The sequence below is a fragment of the Haliotis cracherodii genome, unplaced genomic scaffold, assembly GCF_022045235.1.
Source record: "Haliotis cracherodii isolate W230 unplaced genomic scaffold, xgHalCrac1.p SCAF_1, whole genome shotgun sequence".
Taxonomy (NCBI): domain Eukaryota; kingdom Metazoa; phylum Mollusca; class Gastropoda; order Lepetellida; family Haliotidae; genus Haliotis; species Haliotis cracherodii.
The window spans coordinates 2,656,254-2,673,593 of record NW_027266264.1 but is presented as its reverse complement, the minus strand read 5'-3'; the positions used below and the strand labels follow the sequence as shown (position 1 = coordinate 2,673,593).

Here is a 17,340-nt window from a genome sequence, read left to right as displayed (position 1 = left end):
ATGGTATAGTGGGGTGAGATATTCCTGTGTACATGGTATAGTGGGGTGAGATATTCCTGTGTACATGATATAGTGAGGTGAGATATTCTTGTGTACATGCTATAGTGGGGTGAGATATTCCTGTGTACATGGTATAGTGAGGTGAGATATTCCTGTGACTTGTTGCCTGCTGTCCGTCTTGACTTGTACATGGTATAGTGGGGTGAGATATTCCTGTGTACATGGTATAGGGGGGTGAGATATTCCTGTGTACATGTGAGGTGAGATATTCCTATTGACTTGTACATGTTATAGTGGGGTGTGTGATATTCCTGTGGTGAAGGATTGACTATGATTTGTACATGTTATTGTGAGGTGAGATATTCCTATTGACTTGTTCATGTTATAGTGGGATGTGTGATATTCCTGTAGTGTAGGATTGACTGTGACTTGTACATGTTATAGTGGGGTGTGAGATATCTTTGACTTAAACCATTTTATGGTTGATATATAGCGTATCTAAAATTTTGCATAATGACCTATATTTGCATCAGTTTCACTAGTTAAATTGCATGCTCAGAATGGCCAGTGAATTCCTGGCTCAGAATCAATTGTAACAACAATAGCGTGACATCATCATAACGGTTAAAGTCATAATTTAGAACATTGTGATTGGATCAATGTGAAGCTAAGGTCAAGGCCATCATTGAGGTTAAGGTGATTATGGGAGGTTATTGAAAGGAGTTGTAATTATTGCCAGTTGCTGAAGCGAGTCCTCTGTATTACATCTGGACATTCTAAGAGCCATGGTCATGGTTGCAGCAAAATGTTTTGTTAGTCTGCATACAGCGGTTTTGTGATTTATATTTTTTCATGATGGTCATCTTGTGAATATTGCATGAGCTACATTCCTGTACTGAGACAAGCCCTCCAATGACATAGCCTCTTGCACTTTCCACATCTACCATGTCAAAGGCTGATGCATCAACTGCTGCTACACTGATTGATGTTCCTGTCTAGTGTTTGTGTCTCAACTCTGGACTACATTAACTAAAATGGCATCCATCTTGTATTGATATGATGAGAAGGGCTTTTATTTTCAAATGCTTTTCTTTGAGAGGTGATTTGAGTAATAGAAACAGTTTATGTTTTTGAGTGTGTTGTCAATTTGTTCATACATTCTTTTGGAAATTGTTCTGTAAATAGCTATAAAGGAATATCTGAAATATATGTATATAATATGTAATAGCAAATTAGCTTTTTTTTGTAAATCTTCATTATTTTCCTTCTTCATTTTCGAAAGCTTATCACCCCGTAGAATTGACTAGTGGATCTTGTGTCATGTTGATGTCAAGAGACTCAAATGTTTATTTGGTGGTCACACTGACTGCCCTTGAGCATGTGTTGTAGACCAGGCTAGGCCTGTAGATCATGCAGTTCACAGGCAGACAACACAGCTGCATCCAACGAGTTCATTATAAACTATGGACAAGATGTTTCTGTACTGTTAATGCATTTAAAAAAACCAAATTAATTATTGCTTGATTTCATTCCTATTGCCTGTGTCCAACCTTGAAATGGTGTGTCTGGTCCAGGCTTGACTTCAGAACAGGTCATCAGGATTGAACTAAGATATTGCATGCACTCTCCTTCCTTAACTATGGATCGCCCTGTAGTCTGATCAGTAGATCAGATACCCATCACCATGATCATGATAGATGGTGTGAAATCGTCTCATGAACCCAAGGATATTAAATATTAAGATGTTGCGTTTTGTGATGTGGTAACTCGACTGACAACAGAACCAGTAAGAGTTGACATTCTTTAGCTGTGCTTCCTGATTGCGCCCCACACTGATCCTGTCTGACTCCTTCCTTGTTGTGTGCAGCATACAGGATGTTTGGGAAGAGGCTGGACACGACGAAGAGGCTGGTGGTGTCCAGCAAGGTGTGGATGAAGACCATCCCCACCCAGAACTGCGATGTCCTTCTCACGTTTCCTGCCAAGGCTGATGATGCAACTCTCATGTGGCTCCTTGCACGGCTCAAGACTCGCACTCCCCAGATCATCGTTCATGTCCGTCATCACAGCAACTCTGGCATATATGGCTTCTACATGACAGCTACGTATGAGAAGTGAGTTGTTTGTTTAGGCTATGTGTGCCGTTACCATTGATACTTTCATTGTTATTGGGCTATCCACTGTCAGGACTCTCACTCACTCACTCACTCACTCACTCACTCACTCACTCACTCACTCACTCACTCACACACACACACTTGCTTGTTGCTCATGCTTTCAGTCACTGGTTTACTGTGTCAAGACTCTCAAGATCACTGTGGTGTAGCTGAAATATTTCTGACAGTGGCATTTCACAACTTTACCTCACTCACTCCACTGTCTTTCTGAATCAGCGTTTCTGCTGTGATGAAGCAGTAGGTTCTATATGGTGAGTGGTATTGTGTAAGCCAAGTCTACGTATTCCACCAAGATCAGTGCCTAGTATATCTTATACCCCACCATGAAGAAAACAGGCTCTTCGAAGCATCATGCTCTTTCTGAGTCAATGAAAGTCATGTGACATAGCACAAGTTAACCTCCACTCAATCGAACAGCTGTTTTCTGTCAATTTTGAATTTGTTTTAATTCTTTCACAATAGCAGCTTAAAACATGTTGGTGAGATAAATTTGTTGTAGCAGTATCACTCAGGGTACATGGGGTTTTATGGGTCTTGCATTAGGTTGAATACCACAACCCGGAGGATCACGTACCCCTCGTGACCCTGCTACAACCTACCATGTAGATGTGGTCAATATTTGACGGATCATCGTTTGACGTTGACAGTTTACTGAAAGGGACAGAGGAGCTGGGCATCAAGAAGCCACTGAAGACGGATTATGGAGGCGGGATGAAGGAGTTCACATTTGAGGACCAGGATTGTTTCGCTGGTGTTGAGGATGAGAAGTCCTTCCTGACCAGCCAGGAAAGACAGAGCATCCTCTACCACCTGCTGTGTGAGCTGCGAGCTGTGGAGGGAGAGCAGCTCGCCAAGATCAGGTTCCTGGAAGGTCAGCCCATTGGTGAGTAGCAGTTACACCTAGTCCAATAATATTTATAATATGAATGGAATGATTCTGCTTGGAAGTAATAAATACAATCCAATAAATTACTGGGAGGTAATAACAATCCAATAGATTTGAGTGAGGTAATAATAATCCTGTAGATTACTGTGAGGTAATAACAATCCAGTAGGTTACAGGGAGGTAATAACAATAACAATAGATTACAGGGAGGTAATAACAGTCTAGTAGATTACAGGGAGGAAATAACAATCTACTAGATTACAGGGAGGTAAGAAACAATAACAATAGTTTACAGGGAGGTAATAACAATCCAGTAGATTACTGTGAGGTAATAACAATCCAGTAGATTACAGGGAGGTAATAACAATAACAATAGATTACAGGGAGGTAATAATAATCCAACAGATTACTGGGAAGTACTAACAATAACAATAGATCACAGGCAGGTAATAACAATAACAATAGATTACTGTGAGGTAATAACAATCCAGTAGATTACAGGGAGGTAATAACAATAACAATAGATTACAGGGAGGTAATAATAATCCAATAGATTAATGGGAGTTAATAATAATGCAAAAGAGTACTTGGAGGTACTGTATTTTCTTGAGTATAGTGCACACTTTTTCCCCAAAAAACACAGCTGTGTAGAAGGGGGTGCACATTATACATGCCATAATGAGTTTTGATGTATTTTTCCCCCTATGCAGACATTACTGTGAGCACGTAACACCGGAAATATCATGTCAACAAATCCATACTGAAGTACGCAAATTAATCATGTAATTTAACTGTCTGGTTATAAAAAGTTTTCATTGTACATTTGGACTTATGTTTGTAACTTATTTAATTAATTTTATTCAAAATTCCATTAAATATTGTTTTAATTAATTTCGGCGAAATTGTGTGTGAAGCGATCGGAAGATCGCACAACTCACCGTTATTAACAGCAACCACGGTCAGATTACCACAGATTACCTTGAAACAATTTTTAGTTGACAGAATGGATACATATATCATAAATGCCATACTTTGATTTGTTAAAAGTTATATTTGTTGTAGTTTGACGATTCTATGTCAACATGTAGTTCTCGCGAACGAATGCACGGGAGCCTCGACGGTGACGGTCAAATTGTTCCATTTGAAAAATGTCAGTCGCAATCAGCTGCACCGAAGTGCTACGTTTAGGGTTGTTATTATTTTAAATATATTTAATTAAAGTTGCAACTAATGTTACATCGTATTGGAACATATTAATCCTGATACAAAAATAGTTTCAGATACAATTTTTCCCGATCCCTGCATTAAAATCCTTTGACGTCATATCATTGGGTAAGTCTTAACCAAATGACTGGTAGACTTGGTAGATTCCAAGAAAAGGTTTGTACAGCTGATTGCTGTTTCCTGGATGTAAAACAATGCCTAGCAGATCAAAAATCAGATCAGATCAGTTCAAATGGTAAATCAACATGTCTGGTGATTTTGTCTCAAATTTCAAATTTGTACTGACAAAGTTTCTCATCACCCGTTCATTTACTGGAATTCACTGAATGGGTACGGTGTAATTTTTTTCTGTGCATAGTATTCGAATTATTTTTTCAAAAATACTGAATCCGCTAGAGGGGGGTGCTCATTATATGCTCAAGAAAATATGGTAATATCAATTTTATAGCACGTCATGCCTTCCGAGCGTGAATGAGAAAGGAGTAATCTTCTAAAAATATTTTCCCTCAAATTGAGGCTCTCAGAGTTGCTTCAGACAGGTGATTGTTGTGATTTGAAACCTCTGTTCAATCAGAATTGATAATTTCCATAAGGCTTACATGATCACTCTGCCGAGTGACTAAAGTAAGTGAATCATCACAAGGCAGACATTGCAGTGATCAGTGTCTCTGTTTCCTCCTGTAGTTCCCCGCCTGGAGTCCGGGAAGGTCATCTCCCAGGTGTTCCCGCTCCACAACAAGGACGACCTCGCCGAGCTGCGCAGCTGCTGGGTGCAGGCTTTCTTCCGGAAACAACCACAACGTAGGTGAAATATAGCTGGGCGTGAGTGAGTGAGTGAGTGAGTGAATGAGTGAATGCTGTTAGATGAAGCAGTGTGCAGTGTTTCATGGCGATCAGTAAATACTGTAAATATAGAAATTAACGCAAGTGTGAATAAAATGAGAGTGGCGTTTGCTTCTATTAGTTACACTTCGCATTTATGTCTATCAACAATAAGAAGGCCTCACTGCACACTTTGGATAGCAGAAATACCAACTTGTATATAAACAAACACGGTTTGAGATGGGAGTTGCATTAATATTGAGTCACATTTTTGGCTAGGAGTCAGCGGTCGCATTAATTTGGAGACGAATTAATTTCAAGATTTACAGTAATTGAGAAGAGTCCAACTCCAATTATTAAACCAATCTGACACACAATCAGCCAAATCACACATGGTTTACATCTGATCCTCGTACAACAAGTAGTGGAGACCCCCACAGGGATTAAATGTATACATTCATCATGAAATTAACTGTAACAACCCCTCTAATCTAGTCAAGAGTGAATGAGATAATGCCGGTAGCCATCAATCCACCCAATCCCCATTGAGGCACCACATGAAGTCGGGGTGTTGTTGGGTGTCCACTCTTATCAATCCTTATGAGACAAGGGAGATAACCGACTATAAGAGTCTTGATCCACCTTTCCCGAACCTGGCTGGAATTTTGGAGTTATGATTTGGTTGGACCAATGAGCCTATGCATAGTCCAATCAAAATCGCATAACGGAAGCAACATCCGGTTCATAAACAACATGGTGACAGCCATGCAAATTACAGTCCATTGCAGGATTTGCTAAGCATGTGCACCACCAACTGGGTGTTGACAGATATTTTCCAAGTCTTTTCATGTTTTAATCAAAGCGCTCAAGTAATACTCCGCGAAGTTCGACCTGTTTTATTACAGTTTAGATTTGCAAATCAGGTTGCACAGGCGATTGTCACTGAAATCAGGAATTAGAATCCATGTCAGGTTGGAGACTCGAGTTTTCGAGTCAATTTTTTCTACACATCAAATCCGAGGTAAGAGTCAGTCAAAACTTTTATTGAAAGGTGTTCAGCTTTTGCCAAACCTTTCCAATGTGGGCATGACTAGATGGCTAAGTGGTCTGAAGCGTATTGTTCTTTGTGCTACATTTGCATCCCTTGGTTGTGGCAGGATCTGCTGATTCAGATGTGAGTTCAAATCCCATAATGTTATAATAATGGTCCTGTTGGCTCCATACCGGTGCTTGTATGTGTCAACTACGTGGTCAGAATCTGTAGCCTTGCATTGTTTTGGGCTTTCCTCCCACATTAAGAGTGCATATAACTGACATACTCTAGATTTACTGAACAACATAAATTAGGAATCATAAATATTTGGGGGAATATTTTTTTGTAGTGAAGGCTGCGCACAATTTCATTAAAATATCCCCCCAAATATTCATGATCCTGAAGTTTTTGGTTCAGTGTACATGTATTAACCAGTCCTTGTGTTTAACTGTTGCTATAGTTATACCATGGTAGAAACTCATGACGAATCGGCCATCAGTGAATTATTGTAATGATGATTAGAAGATGGTATGTGATGTCATTCTATTGTTTGAGCGTCCCTTTGGCACGCCAGAAACCTATGATTGTGGGTTCGAATCCCGGTTCGCCCCGATTATGTTTCTAGGTTTGCCAGCACCATACTCATGCTCGTGGGTTCCACCGAAGTGGTACATGTCTGAGACTTGCATCACTTCGGGCTTTCCTCCCACATTAAGCTGACACGCCGTGATATGACTGGAATACTGTTAAAAGCGGCGTTAAACCCTACTCACTCACTCACTCACTCACTATTGTTTCAGTGATCCATTATTTTCAGGAATGGACAGTTGATTGTGTTCACTGGCTCTGTTGCATGAGCTCCATCGTTAGCTTATTTTTACAATACAAGTTACACAGCTCTTTAAAATGTTTTGATAAATTGTAAGAGTAGGGATGTGTTTAAAGTAGGGGAATTTAGCTGTTGGGCCTCGGCTCCATTATTTTGAAGGAATGGAGAGTTACTTGGACATTCTCCTCTACATATTTTTTTGCTTTCAGAGAAGATCTGTGAGTACTTTGGTGTGAAGATAGCTCTGTATTTCGCCTACCTGGGACACTACACCATGTCCCTGTGTTTCCCAACACTGCTGGGAATGGTTTTCTGGTTCATTCAAGATTCACAGGTGAGATCATATGTCATTTGGTTCACAGATGAGATCATATGTCATTTGGTTCACAGGTGATATAATATGTCATTTGGTTCACAGGTTAGATAATATGTCATTTGGTTCACAGATGAGATCATATGTCATTTGGTTCACAGGTGATATAATATGTCATTTAGTTCACAGGTGAGATAATATGTCATTTAGTTCACAGGTGAGATCATATGTCATTTGGTTCACTGCTCGCAAACTTTGGAATCTCTGAAGATGTGATGGTGCCAATATGGGTTTTCTCCCCTTATGTTGACTACACATTCCTCCCATGAGAAGACCACACTCTGCTGGTCCATATGTGTATTTTATTTTACTGATCACAAACATAATACAGTTTTTGTTCCTAATATCTTAAGAGGCATTAAGAGGCTAAAACAAGGACTGGTCGGCTCGGAGTCAGTATGCTGAGTAGGATATTCATGTTAAACTGCGGCATGGTATCTCAATGGACTAGTGCTATAAATCAGCATTAGGCTGGACAAGCAGCCACAAACACACACAAGTCGCTCTAGGAATACAATAATCTTAGACATGACGTTAAACCCCATTTCACCTCATCTCACCGTGTCATAAATATCATATATTAGCTATTGATAATATGTATTATGCAAGCTTTTTAATTCCTGATATATGATATTTACATTTACACATGATGGTTATAATCTTTGTATCAGCTGATGTCATTCTTAAAATAACAGTTGTTCAAGACGTAATTTCACTCAATGAAATAGCGTCAGTGATAGCTAATGAATACACATTTCTATTGCCTGATTTCATATGCAGTGCCCAAGTGGCAGCACGTTTGTTTGTTTGTTTGTTTGTTTGTTTGTTTGTTTGTTTGTTTGTGTGTTGCCATGTTTTGTTGACACGCGTTGAAACCCCTATCTAAACCTGTTGGGAACAGTGTTTGAGAAACAAGGCATTGCATGAATGTATGAAGCGTTTAGTTCTGCTAGCCGACCTCATTTGCATACTTATTGAATCATGAAACCTACTTTATTGGAATGGTTCATTGAATCGATAAAACAATCCATTATATGAAAACAGCTTGTATGACATAGAATGGTATAAAAATATTGTTGCTCACTAAACCTTTCATTTGAAGTGAATGCCGTACACTCCCAGGTGAGCTACAGTGCTCACTAGATTAGTGAATGAGTGAGTGTGGCTTTACGCAACTTTTATCAATATTCTATCAATATCACGGCTGGGGATACCCGAAATAGGCTTCACACATTGTACCCATGTGGAGACTTCATGACGAGTGAACGTTTTGACCACTAGGCTACCCCACCACCCCACACTTGGTTGGTGGTAACGAGATTGGATTGGGTTGTGTGGCTCAGTGACTTTCTTCACTATGTGGCATCATATGGCTCAGACTTGATTACACACAGGCTGTCAGGGTAAAGCAGGAATATCGTGCTGACTGTCGTGTAAAACACCAAACAAACAGAGTTTTTCGGCTAGTTTTACAAACATCTGCTTTCTTGTTGTGAAACCTGTTCTGTAAGGTGTTGACTGTGTATCTGTCTACTCTCACACACAAATCATGCTCTCATGGTCACTCCAGGAAATCTTGTGCATTTATCTTAAACAAGAGGCCGATAGGGCCTGTATCGCTCACCTTGATTTACGCAATCATGACAATATATACATTTGTATAGTTCATCAAACTTAAACATGTGATAGACATCAGTTCTAGGCATAAATGCTTTTTTGAGAATTCCAGACTGTTCCTTTGAGACCTTGAACAAATTTCCTTGTTTAAATATGTTTTCCCTGCTGCATCTAGACATTTCAAAAGAGCATTCCTGTAAACAAGTAATTGTTTGGTCTGGCTTCATGGAATCAAGGGATTGGCATCTATGTACTACGTCAGTGGAGAGCAAAGGTCAAGTGCTTGTGGCCACTATATCACTACATCAACTCTGAGACAGTTTTCAGATGAATTATTAATCCAGGAATCAACACTTAAATGTGTTTGCCTCATGGCAGAGGTCAAGCCAGCTGACAACAGTAATTCACTGGTGATGTGTTAACAGATAATGCCAGAGGTATTGAACAGTGCGGCATACGGCATACCGCATGTAGTATATGTGTGGTCTATGGTAACATACTGCATGTTATATATGTGCCGTCTATGGTAACATACCGCATGTAGTATATGTGCCGTCTATGGTAACATACCGCATGTAGTATATGTGCCGTCTATGGTAACATACCGCATGTAGTATATGTGCCGTCTATGGTAACATACTGCATGTTATATATGTGCCGTCTATGGTAACATACCGCATGTAGTATATGTGCCGTCTATGGTAACATACCGCATGTAGTATATGTGCCGTCTATGGTAACATACCACATGTAGTATATGTGCCGTCTATGGTAACATACCGCATGTAGTATATGTGTCGTCTATGGTAACATACCGCATGCAGTATATGTGCCATCTATGGTAACATACCATATGTTGTATATGTGCCATCTATGTTAACATACCGCTTGTAGTATATGTAGTATATGTGTCGTCTATGGTAACATACCGCATGCAGTATATGTGCCGTCTATGGTAACATACCATATGTAGTATATGTGCCGTTTATGGTAACATACTGCATGTAGTATATGTAGTATATGTGCCGTCTATGGTAACATACTGCATGTAGTATATGTAGTATATGTGCCGTCTATGGTAACATACCACATGTAGTATATGTAGTATATGTACCGTTTATGGTAACATACCGCATGTAGTGTATGTAGTATATGTGCCGTTTATGGTAACATACCGCATGTAGTATATGTAGTATATGTGCCGTTTATGGTAACATACCGCATGTAGTATATGTAGTATATGTGCCGTCTATGGTAACATACCTCATGTAGTATATGTGTCGTCTATGGTAACATACCGCATGTAGTATATGTGTCGTCTATGGTAACATACCGCATGTAGTATATGTAGTATATGTGCCGTCTATGGTAACATACCGCATGTAGTATATGTGTCGTCTCTGGTAACATACCGCATGTAGTATATGTAGTATATGTGCCGTCTATGGTAACATACCGCTTGTAGTATATGTAGTATATGTGCCGTTTATGGTAACATACCGCATGTAGTATATGTAGTATATGTGCCTTCTATGTTAACATACCGCATGTAGTATATGTGCCGTCTATGGTAACATACCTCATGTAGTATATGTGCCGTCTATGTTAACATACCGCATGTAGTATATGTAGTATATGTGTCGTCTATGGTAACATACCGCATGTAGTATATGTGTCATCTATGGTAACATACTGTATGTTGTTCACTTCCACTCGATGTTTGACAACAATGCTCCCATTATTCAGATTGGTTTCATGTATTTTATCACTGTTGCTGTGATACAGTGATTGATTTGTCCACAATACTGAAATCCATGCACCTCATGCAGTTTATCATTGTTTGTAAGAAACAAATTTTGAAATCTCCTCCAAGACTGTAGTCAATGTAATCAATGCCGATAATCTGTCCCATGACCACATAACTACAACCACAGGCGCTAACATCCTCCATGACCACATAACTACAACCACAGGCGCTAACATCCTCCATGACCCCATTACTACAACCACAGGCACTAACATCTTCCATGACCCCATTACTACAACCACAGGCGCTGACATCCTCCATGACCACATAACTACAACCACAGGCGCTAACATCCTCCATGACCCCATTACTACAACCACAGGCGCTGACATCCTCCATGACCACATAACTACATCCACATGCGCTAACATCCTCCATGACCACATAACTACAACCACATGCGCTAACATCCTCCATGACCACATAACTACAACCACATGCGCTAACATCCTCCATGACCACATAACTACAACCACATGCGCTAACATCCTCCATGACCACATAACTACAACCACAGGCGTGAACATCCTCCATGACCACATAACTACATCCACATGCGCTAACATCCTCCATGACCACATAACTACATCCACATGCGCTAACATCCTCCATGACCACATAACTGCAACCACAGGCGCTAACATCCTCCATGACCCCATGACTACATCCACATGTGCTAACATCCTCCATGACCCCATAACTACATCCACAGGCGCTAACATCCTCCATGACCCCATGACTACAACCACAGGCGCTAACATCCTCCATGACCACATAACTACAACCACAGGCGCGAACATCCTCCATGACCATATAACTACAACCACAGGCGCGAACATCCTCCATGACCATATAACTACAACCACAGGCACTAACATCCTCCATGACCATATAACTACAACCACAGGCGCGAACATCCTCCATGACCATATAACTACAACCACAGGCGCTAACATCCTCCATGACCATATAACTACAACCACAGGCACTAACATCCTCCATGACCACATAACTACAACCACAGGCACTAACATCCTCCATGACCACGTAACTACAACCACAGGCGCTAACATCCTCCATGACCACATAACTACATCCACATGCGCTAACATCCTCCATGACCCCATAACTACATCCACAGGCGCTAACATCCTCCATGACCACGTAACTACAACCACAGGCGCGAACATCCTCCATGACCATATAACTACAACCACATGCGGTAACATCCTCCATGACCACATAACTACATCCACATGCGCTAACATCCTCCATGACCACATAACTACAACCACATGCGCTAACATCCTCCATGACCACATAACTACAAACACATGCGCTAACATCCTCCATGACCACATAACTACAACCACAGGCGCGAACATCCTCCATGACCACATAACTACAACCACAGGCGCGAACATCCTCCATGACCACATAACTACATCCACATGCGCTAACATCCTCCATGACCACATAACTACATCCACATGCGCTAACATCCTCCATGACCACATAACTGCAACCACAGGCGCTAACATCCTCCATGACCCCATGACTACATCCACATGCGCTAACATCCTCCATGACCCCATAACTACATCCACAGGCGCTAACATCCTCCATGACCCCATGACTACAACCACAGGCGCTAACATCCTCCATGACCACATAACTACAACCACAGGCGCGAACATCCTCCATGACCATATAACTACAACCACAGGCGCTAACATCCTCCATGACCATATAACTACAACCACAGGCACTAACATCCTCCATGACCATATAACTACAACCACATGCGCGAACATCCTCCATGACCATATAACTACAACCACAGGCGCTAACATCCTCCATGACCATATAACTACAACCACAGGCGCGAACATCCTCCATGACCATATAACTACATCCACAGGCGCGAACATCCTCCATGACCATATAACTACAACCACAGGCGCTAACATCCTCCATGACCATATAACTACAACCACAGGCACTAACATCCTCCATGACCACATAACTACAACCACAGGCACTAACATCCTCCATGACCACGTAACTACAACCACAGGCGCTAACATCCTCCATGACCACATAACTACATCCACATGCGCTAACATCCTCCATGACCCCATAACTACATCCACAGGCGCTAACATCCTCCATGACCACGTAACTACAACCACAGGCGCGAACATCCTCCATGACCATATAACTACAACCACAGGCGCTTACATCCTCCATGACCATATAACTACATCCACATGCGCTAACATCCTCCATGACCACATAACTACATCCACAGGCGCTAACATCCTCCATGACCCCATGACTACAACCACAGGCGCTAACATCCTCCATGACCACATAACTACAACCACAGGCGCTAACATCCTCCATGACCACATAACTACATCCACAGGCGCGAACATCCTCCATGACCACATAACTACATCCACATGCGCTAACATCCTCCATGACCACATAACTACATCCACATGCGCTAACATCCTCCATGACCACATAACTGCAACCACAGGCGCTAACATCCTCCATGACCCCATGACTACATCCACATGCGCTAACATCCTCCATGACCCCATAACTACATCCACAGGCGCTAACATCCTCCATGACCACATAACTACAACCACAGGCGCGAACATCCTCCATGACCACATAACTACAACCACAGGCGCGAACATCCTCCATGACCACATAACTACATCCACATGCGCTAACATCCTCCATGACCACATAACTACATCCACATGCGCTAACATCCTCCATGACCACATAACTGCAACCACAGGCGCTAACATCCTCCATGACCCCATGACTACATCCACATGCGCTAACATCCTCCATGACCCCATAACTACATCCACAGGCGCTAACATCCTCCATGACCCCATGACTACAACCACAGGCGCTAACATCCTCCATGACCACATAACTACAACCACAGGCGCGAACATCCTCCATGACCATATAACTACAACCACAGGCGCTAACATCCTCCATGACCATATAACTACAACCACAGGCACTAACATCCTCCATGACCATATAACTACAACCACAGGCGCGAACATCCTCCATGACCATATAACTACAACCACAGGCGCGAACATCCTCCATGACCATATAACTACAACCACAGGCGCGAACATCCTCCATGACCATATAACTACAACCACAGGCACTAACATCCTCCATGACCATATAACTACAACCACAGGCGCGAACATCCTCCATGACCATATAACTACAACCACAGGCACTAACATCCTCCATGACCATATAACTACAACCACAGGCGCTAACATCCTCCATGACCATATAACTACAACCACAGGCACTAACATCCTCCATGACCATATAACTACAACCACAGGCACTAACATCCTCCATGACCATATAACTACAACCACAGGCGCGAACATCCTCCATGACCATATAACTACAACCACAGGCGCTAACATCCTCCATGACCATATAACTACAACCACAGGCACTAACATCCTCCATGACCACATAACTACAACCACAGGCACTAACATCCTCCATGACCACGTAACTACAACCACAGGCGCTAACATCCTCCATGACCACATAACTACATCCACATGCGCTAACATCCTCCATGACCACGTAACTACAACCACAGGCGCGAACATCCTCCATGACCATATAACTACAACCACAGGCGCTTACATCCTCCATGACCATATAACTACATCCACATGCGCTAACATCCTCCATGACCACATAACTACATCCACAGGCGCTAACATCCTCCATGACCCCATGACTACAACCACAGGCGCTAACATCCTCCATGACCACATAACTACAACCACAGGCGCTTACATCCTCCATGACCACATAACTACATCCACAGGCGCTAACATCCTCCATGACCACCACCCCAACAGTACATCACCATCATTGGTTTCTAATCAGCCTCTATTGAATAACAAGCATGGCGATGCTCCTGCAGCAGCCGTTGACTAAAGTTTGTGTGTACCAGTATCTATGACAAGACAACATGCGACAGCTGCAAGGTGCAAGGTCAACTCGTGCACTGATTCCAAACATCGGTCTACAGTCTCATGCAAACAGGCTTCATAGTACAGCATTATCAGGCATTCTTTTACTATCTAGTCCCTAGTCATTTATTGATATCACAAGTTCGATTTTGAGATACCAATATATCCAACATATTTTTAGATATTACATTGAATTATTGATATAAAAAAATGAATTATTGATAACAATCACTGGTTTCTAGGTTCATTGAAAATATGAATTCTCCCTTAAAGTCATACTGCAGTAAATTAAGTTACGTATAAATAATATTGTCTGTCATGCTTATCATGCATAAACATGATAAAGAACATTGGCTATTTTCATTTGGGGATGGTGAATTATTTTGAACAGATTTAAAATATTTATGCTGTTTAATTAAGGTTGATATTCTCATAATGAGTTAAATCACCCACATTCAAATCAAATTTGTGATATTAATAAATCATTCAATGATATCTAAAAAATAAATTTGTGATATCAATAATCCTGTTATGAATAAGAGAATGCCTGCTCACATTTTGTACAGGAATAGATAGCCTGATGTGTCCATGCATATTCATTTCTGGAAGTTAGGGGTTGTGGCGCGGCATGAAATCACTCACTGTCCGCCTATTAAGGACTGATCTGAATATTCATGACCATTGTTAGTTTTTAGATGTATCTGGTTCATCAGTGACAGTGTCTTAAATGGTTCCTCTTGTTATTAATGGCAACCATCGCTACTGAAACCATTGTCCTGCATTATTACCAGTTCCTGCCATTGTCATGCAGTTCAGTGTCGCAGTGAATATTCGTAAAGATGAACATGAAATCAAGCCAGCTGTTGTGGAAAGGGTAATAAAAACAAGTCACAAGTTCAATTTATTGATCATAAATTCGCCTCTATTTTATGATATCACAAATTGAATTATTGATATCACAAATTTGATCATAAGATATTCAAAAATGAATTATTGATGTCACAAACTTGAATTTATGATATCAAAATATACTTAAGACTCTTAGATATCACAAATTCTATTTAGTGACACCTCTCTATATATGACAAAATACATTTTTAGATGTCACAAATTTAATTTATATCTAAAATTCAAATTTGTAATATCAATAATTATCTCATGATTTCAATAATTATTTTATGATATCATTAAATCAAATTTGTCATATCAATAATTAATTTTGTTATATCTGTTAACAAATTACTGATCAATTAATAAAACGAGGAATAAATATTTAAATGGCACTTTATAAGCATGACATGCTTAGGTCGGGGGGTTCTGTGTGTGGAGGCGAGAAATAATAACATAAAAACTAGTTGAGATTAATTTCCTGAAATAAATAAATTTTACGATAAATATAATTCAATGAATAGGTTTTAAATAAAGCATGCATTTCAATCAAACACATATTTTTTTTATATATTTAGATATTTTAGGATAAGCTTGGTCATAAAGTAGAAAATGAATCTGTCCTATCCATACTGCAATTCATTCAGTCAGATTTTAATATTAATATTTCATTTTGTAGATGCTTAGATATAGGGACTGAGATGTATTGAGCGGGTTTATGTCACACTCACTCACTCACTCACTCACTCACTCACTCTTGCGTTCAAAAACTGCGATAGGGTTACCACACTTAACACTGACCACACATAGTAGTGACAGTATGTGATTGAGGTTTAGTGTGGCTGGAACATAATTTTCCAATGCAGTTGTTTGCCACCACATCAAACAATAGTGACTCACTCCCTATATACATTTACTATGGTTTAAAAAATAATATTTCTTCAGGCATTTGAAACAGTTTGGAAATTTGTTAGGGTAGAGATTTTGTTTGAAACAACTAATGCACTTCTTATAGTCATCATCTGGTCTGTCTGTCTGTTCCATCAGTCCGTATTTCGTTTTCGGAACATAAATAGAAAATCATAGAATTTTTCATTCAAATTTGGTACATATATTGAACAGGAGCTGAAGTGGTGCCTTTTGCTGTTGTAGGGGGATTTGTCATCTTCTGATCACTCTTGTTTATCTTGACGAGATCAAAGGGAAAAAGGTGTAGAATATCTGTTGCTGATGTTTCCAGTAAAGCTGCGTGTTGACTGTAGAATGCCGATTCAGCTTTGTCCACATGTGTAGTGTATCAGTCATCAGTTACCTGCTGATGACAGGAAGCTCCATTAGCAGCCCTCATGCTTCATGTGACTCCAGCCTCATGTCAATTGTGGTTAGTGTCGTTCAGCGTCTCCGTGTTACTGATACCCTCCTCCTCATCTCCATTAGCACTCTAGATGCTCTGTGTGATGCTCTGTGTGATGCTCTGTGTGATCTCAGCGTGATGCTCGGTGTGATGCTCTGTGTGATGCTCTGTGTGATGCTTGGTGTGATGCCCAGCGTGATGCTCAGTGTGATGCTCAGCGTGATGCTCTGTGTGATACTCAGCGTTATGCTCGGTGTGATGCTCTGTGTGAT

The 17,340-nt window shown here is 40.7% G+C and overlaps 2 protein-coding genes across 4 annotated transcripts in view; both read left to right on the top strand.

The window, feature by feature from the left end:
• The window catches only part of LOC139471386 (anoctamin-8-like), a 51,126-nt gene that overhangs the window by 18,561 nt on the left and 15,225 nt on the right, over positions 1–17,340 (top strand). For all 3 annotated transcript variants that reach the window (XM_071253745.1, XM_071253753.1, XM_071253760.1), the window contains exons 2-5: positions 1,868–2,114; positions 2,825–3,060; positions 4,972–5,088; positions 7,181–7,305. In XM_071253745.1, the coding sequence (XP_071109846.1) occupies positions 1,868–2,114; positions 2,825–3,060; positions 4,972–5,088; positions 7,181–7,305 (725 nt within the window). The remainder of the gene's footprint in view (positions 1–1,867; positions 2,115–2,824; positions 3,061–4,971; positions 5,089–7,180; positions 7,306–17,340) is intronic.
• LOC139470619 (mucin-6-like) lies at positions 9,333–14,791 on the top strand. Its single transcript, XM_071252918.1, has 2 exons — positions 9,333–9,360; positions 10,896–14,791. The coding sequence occupies exons 1-2, from the start codon at positions 9,333–9,335 to the stop codon at positions 14,789–14,791; spliced, it is 3,924 nt and encodes a 1,307-aa protein (XP_071109019.1).

Excerpts from the sequence above, each read along its gene's own strand:
- LOC139470619 (XM_071252918.1), top strand. The coding sequence starts at position 9,333 with ATGGCAGAGGTCAAGCCAGCTGACAACA. Across the intron at positions 9,361-10,895 it reads GGTCAAGCCAGCTGACAACA|GCGCTAACATCCTCCATGAC; the intron begins GTAATTCACTGG and ends CTACAACCACAG.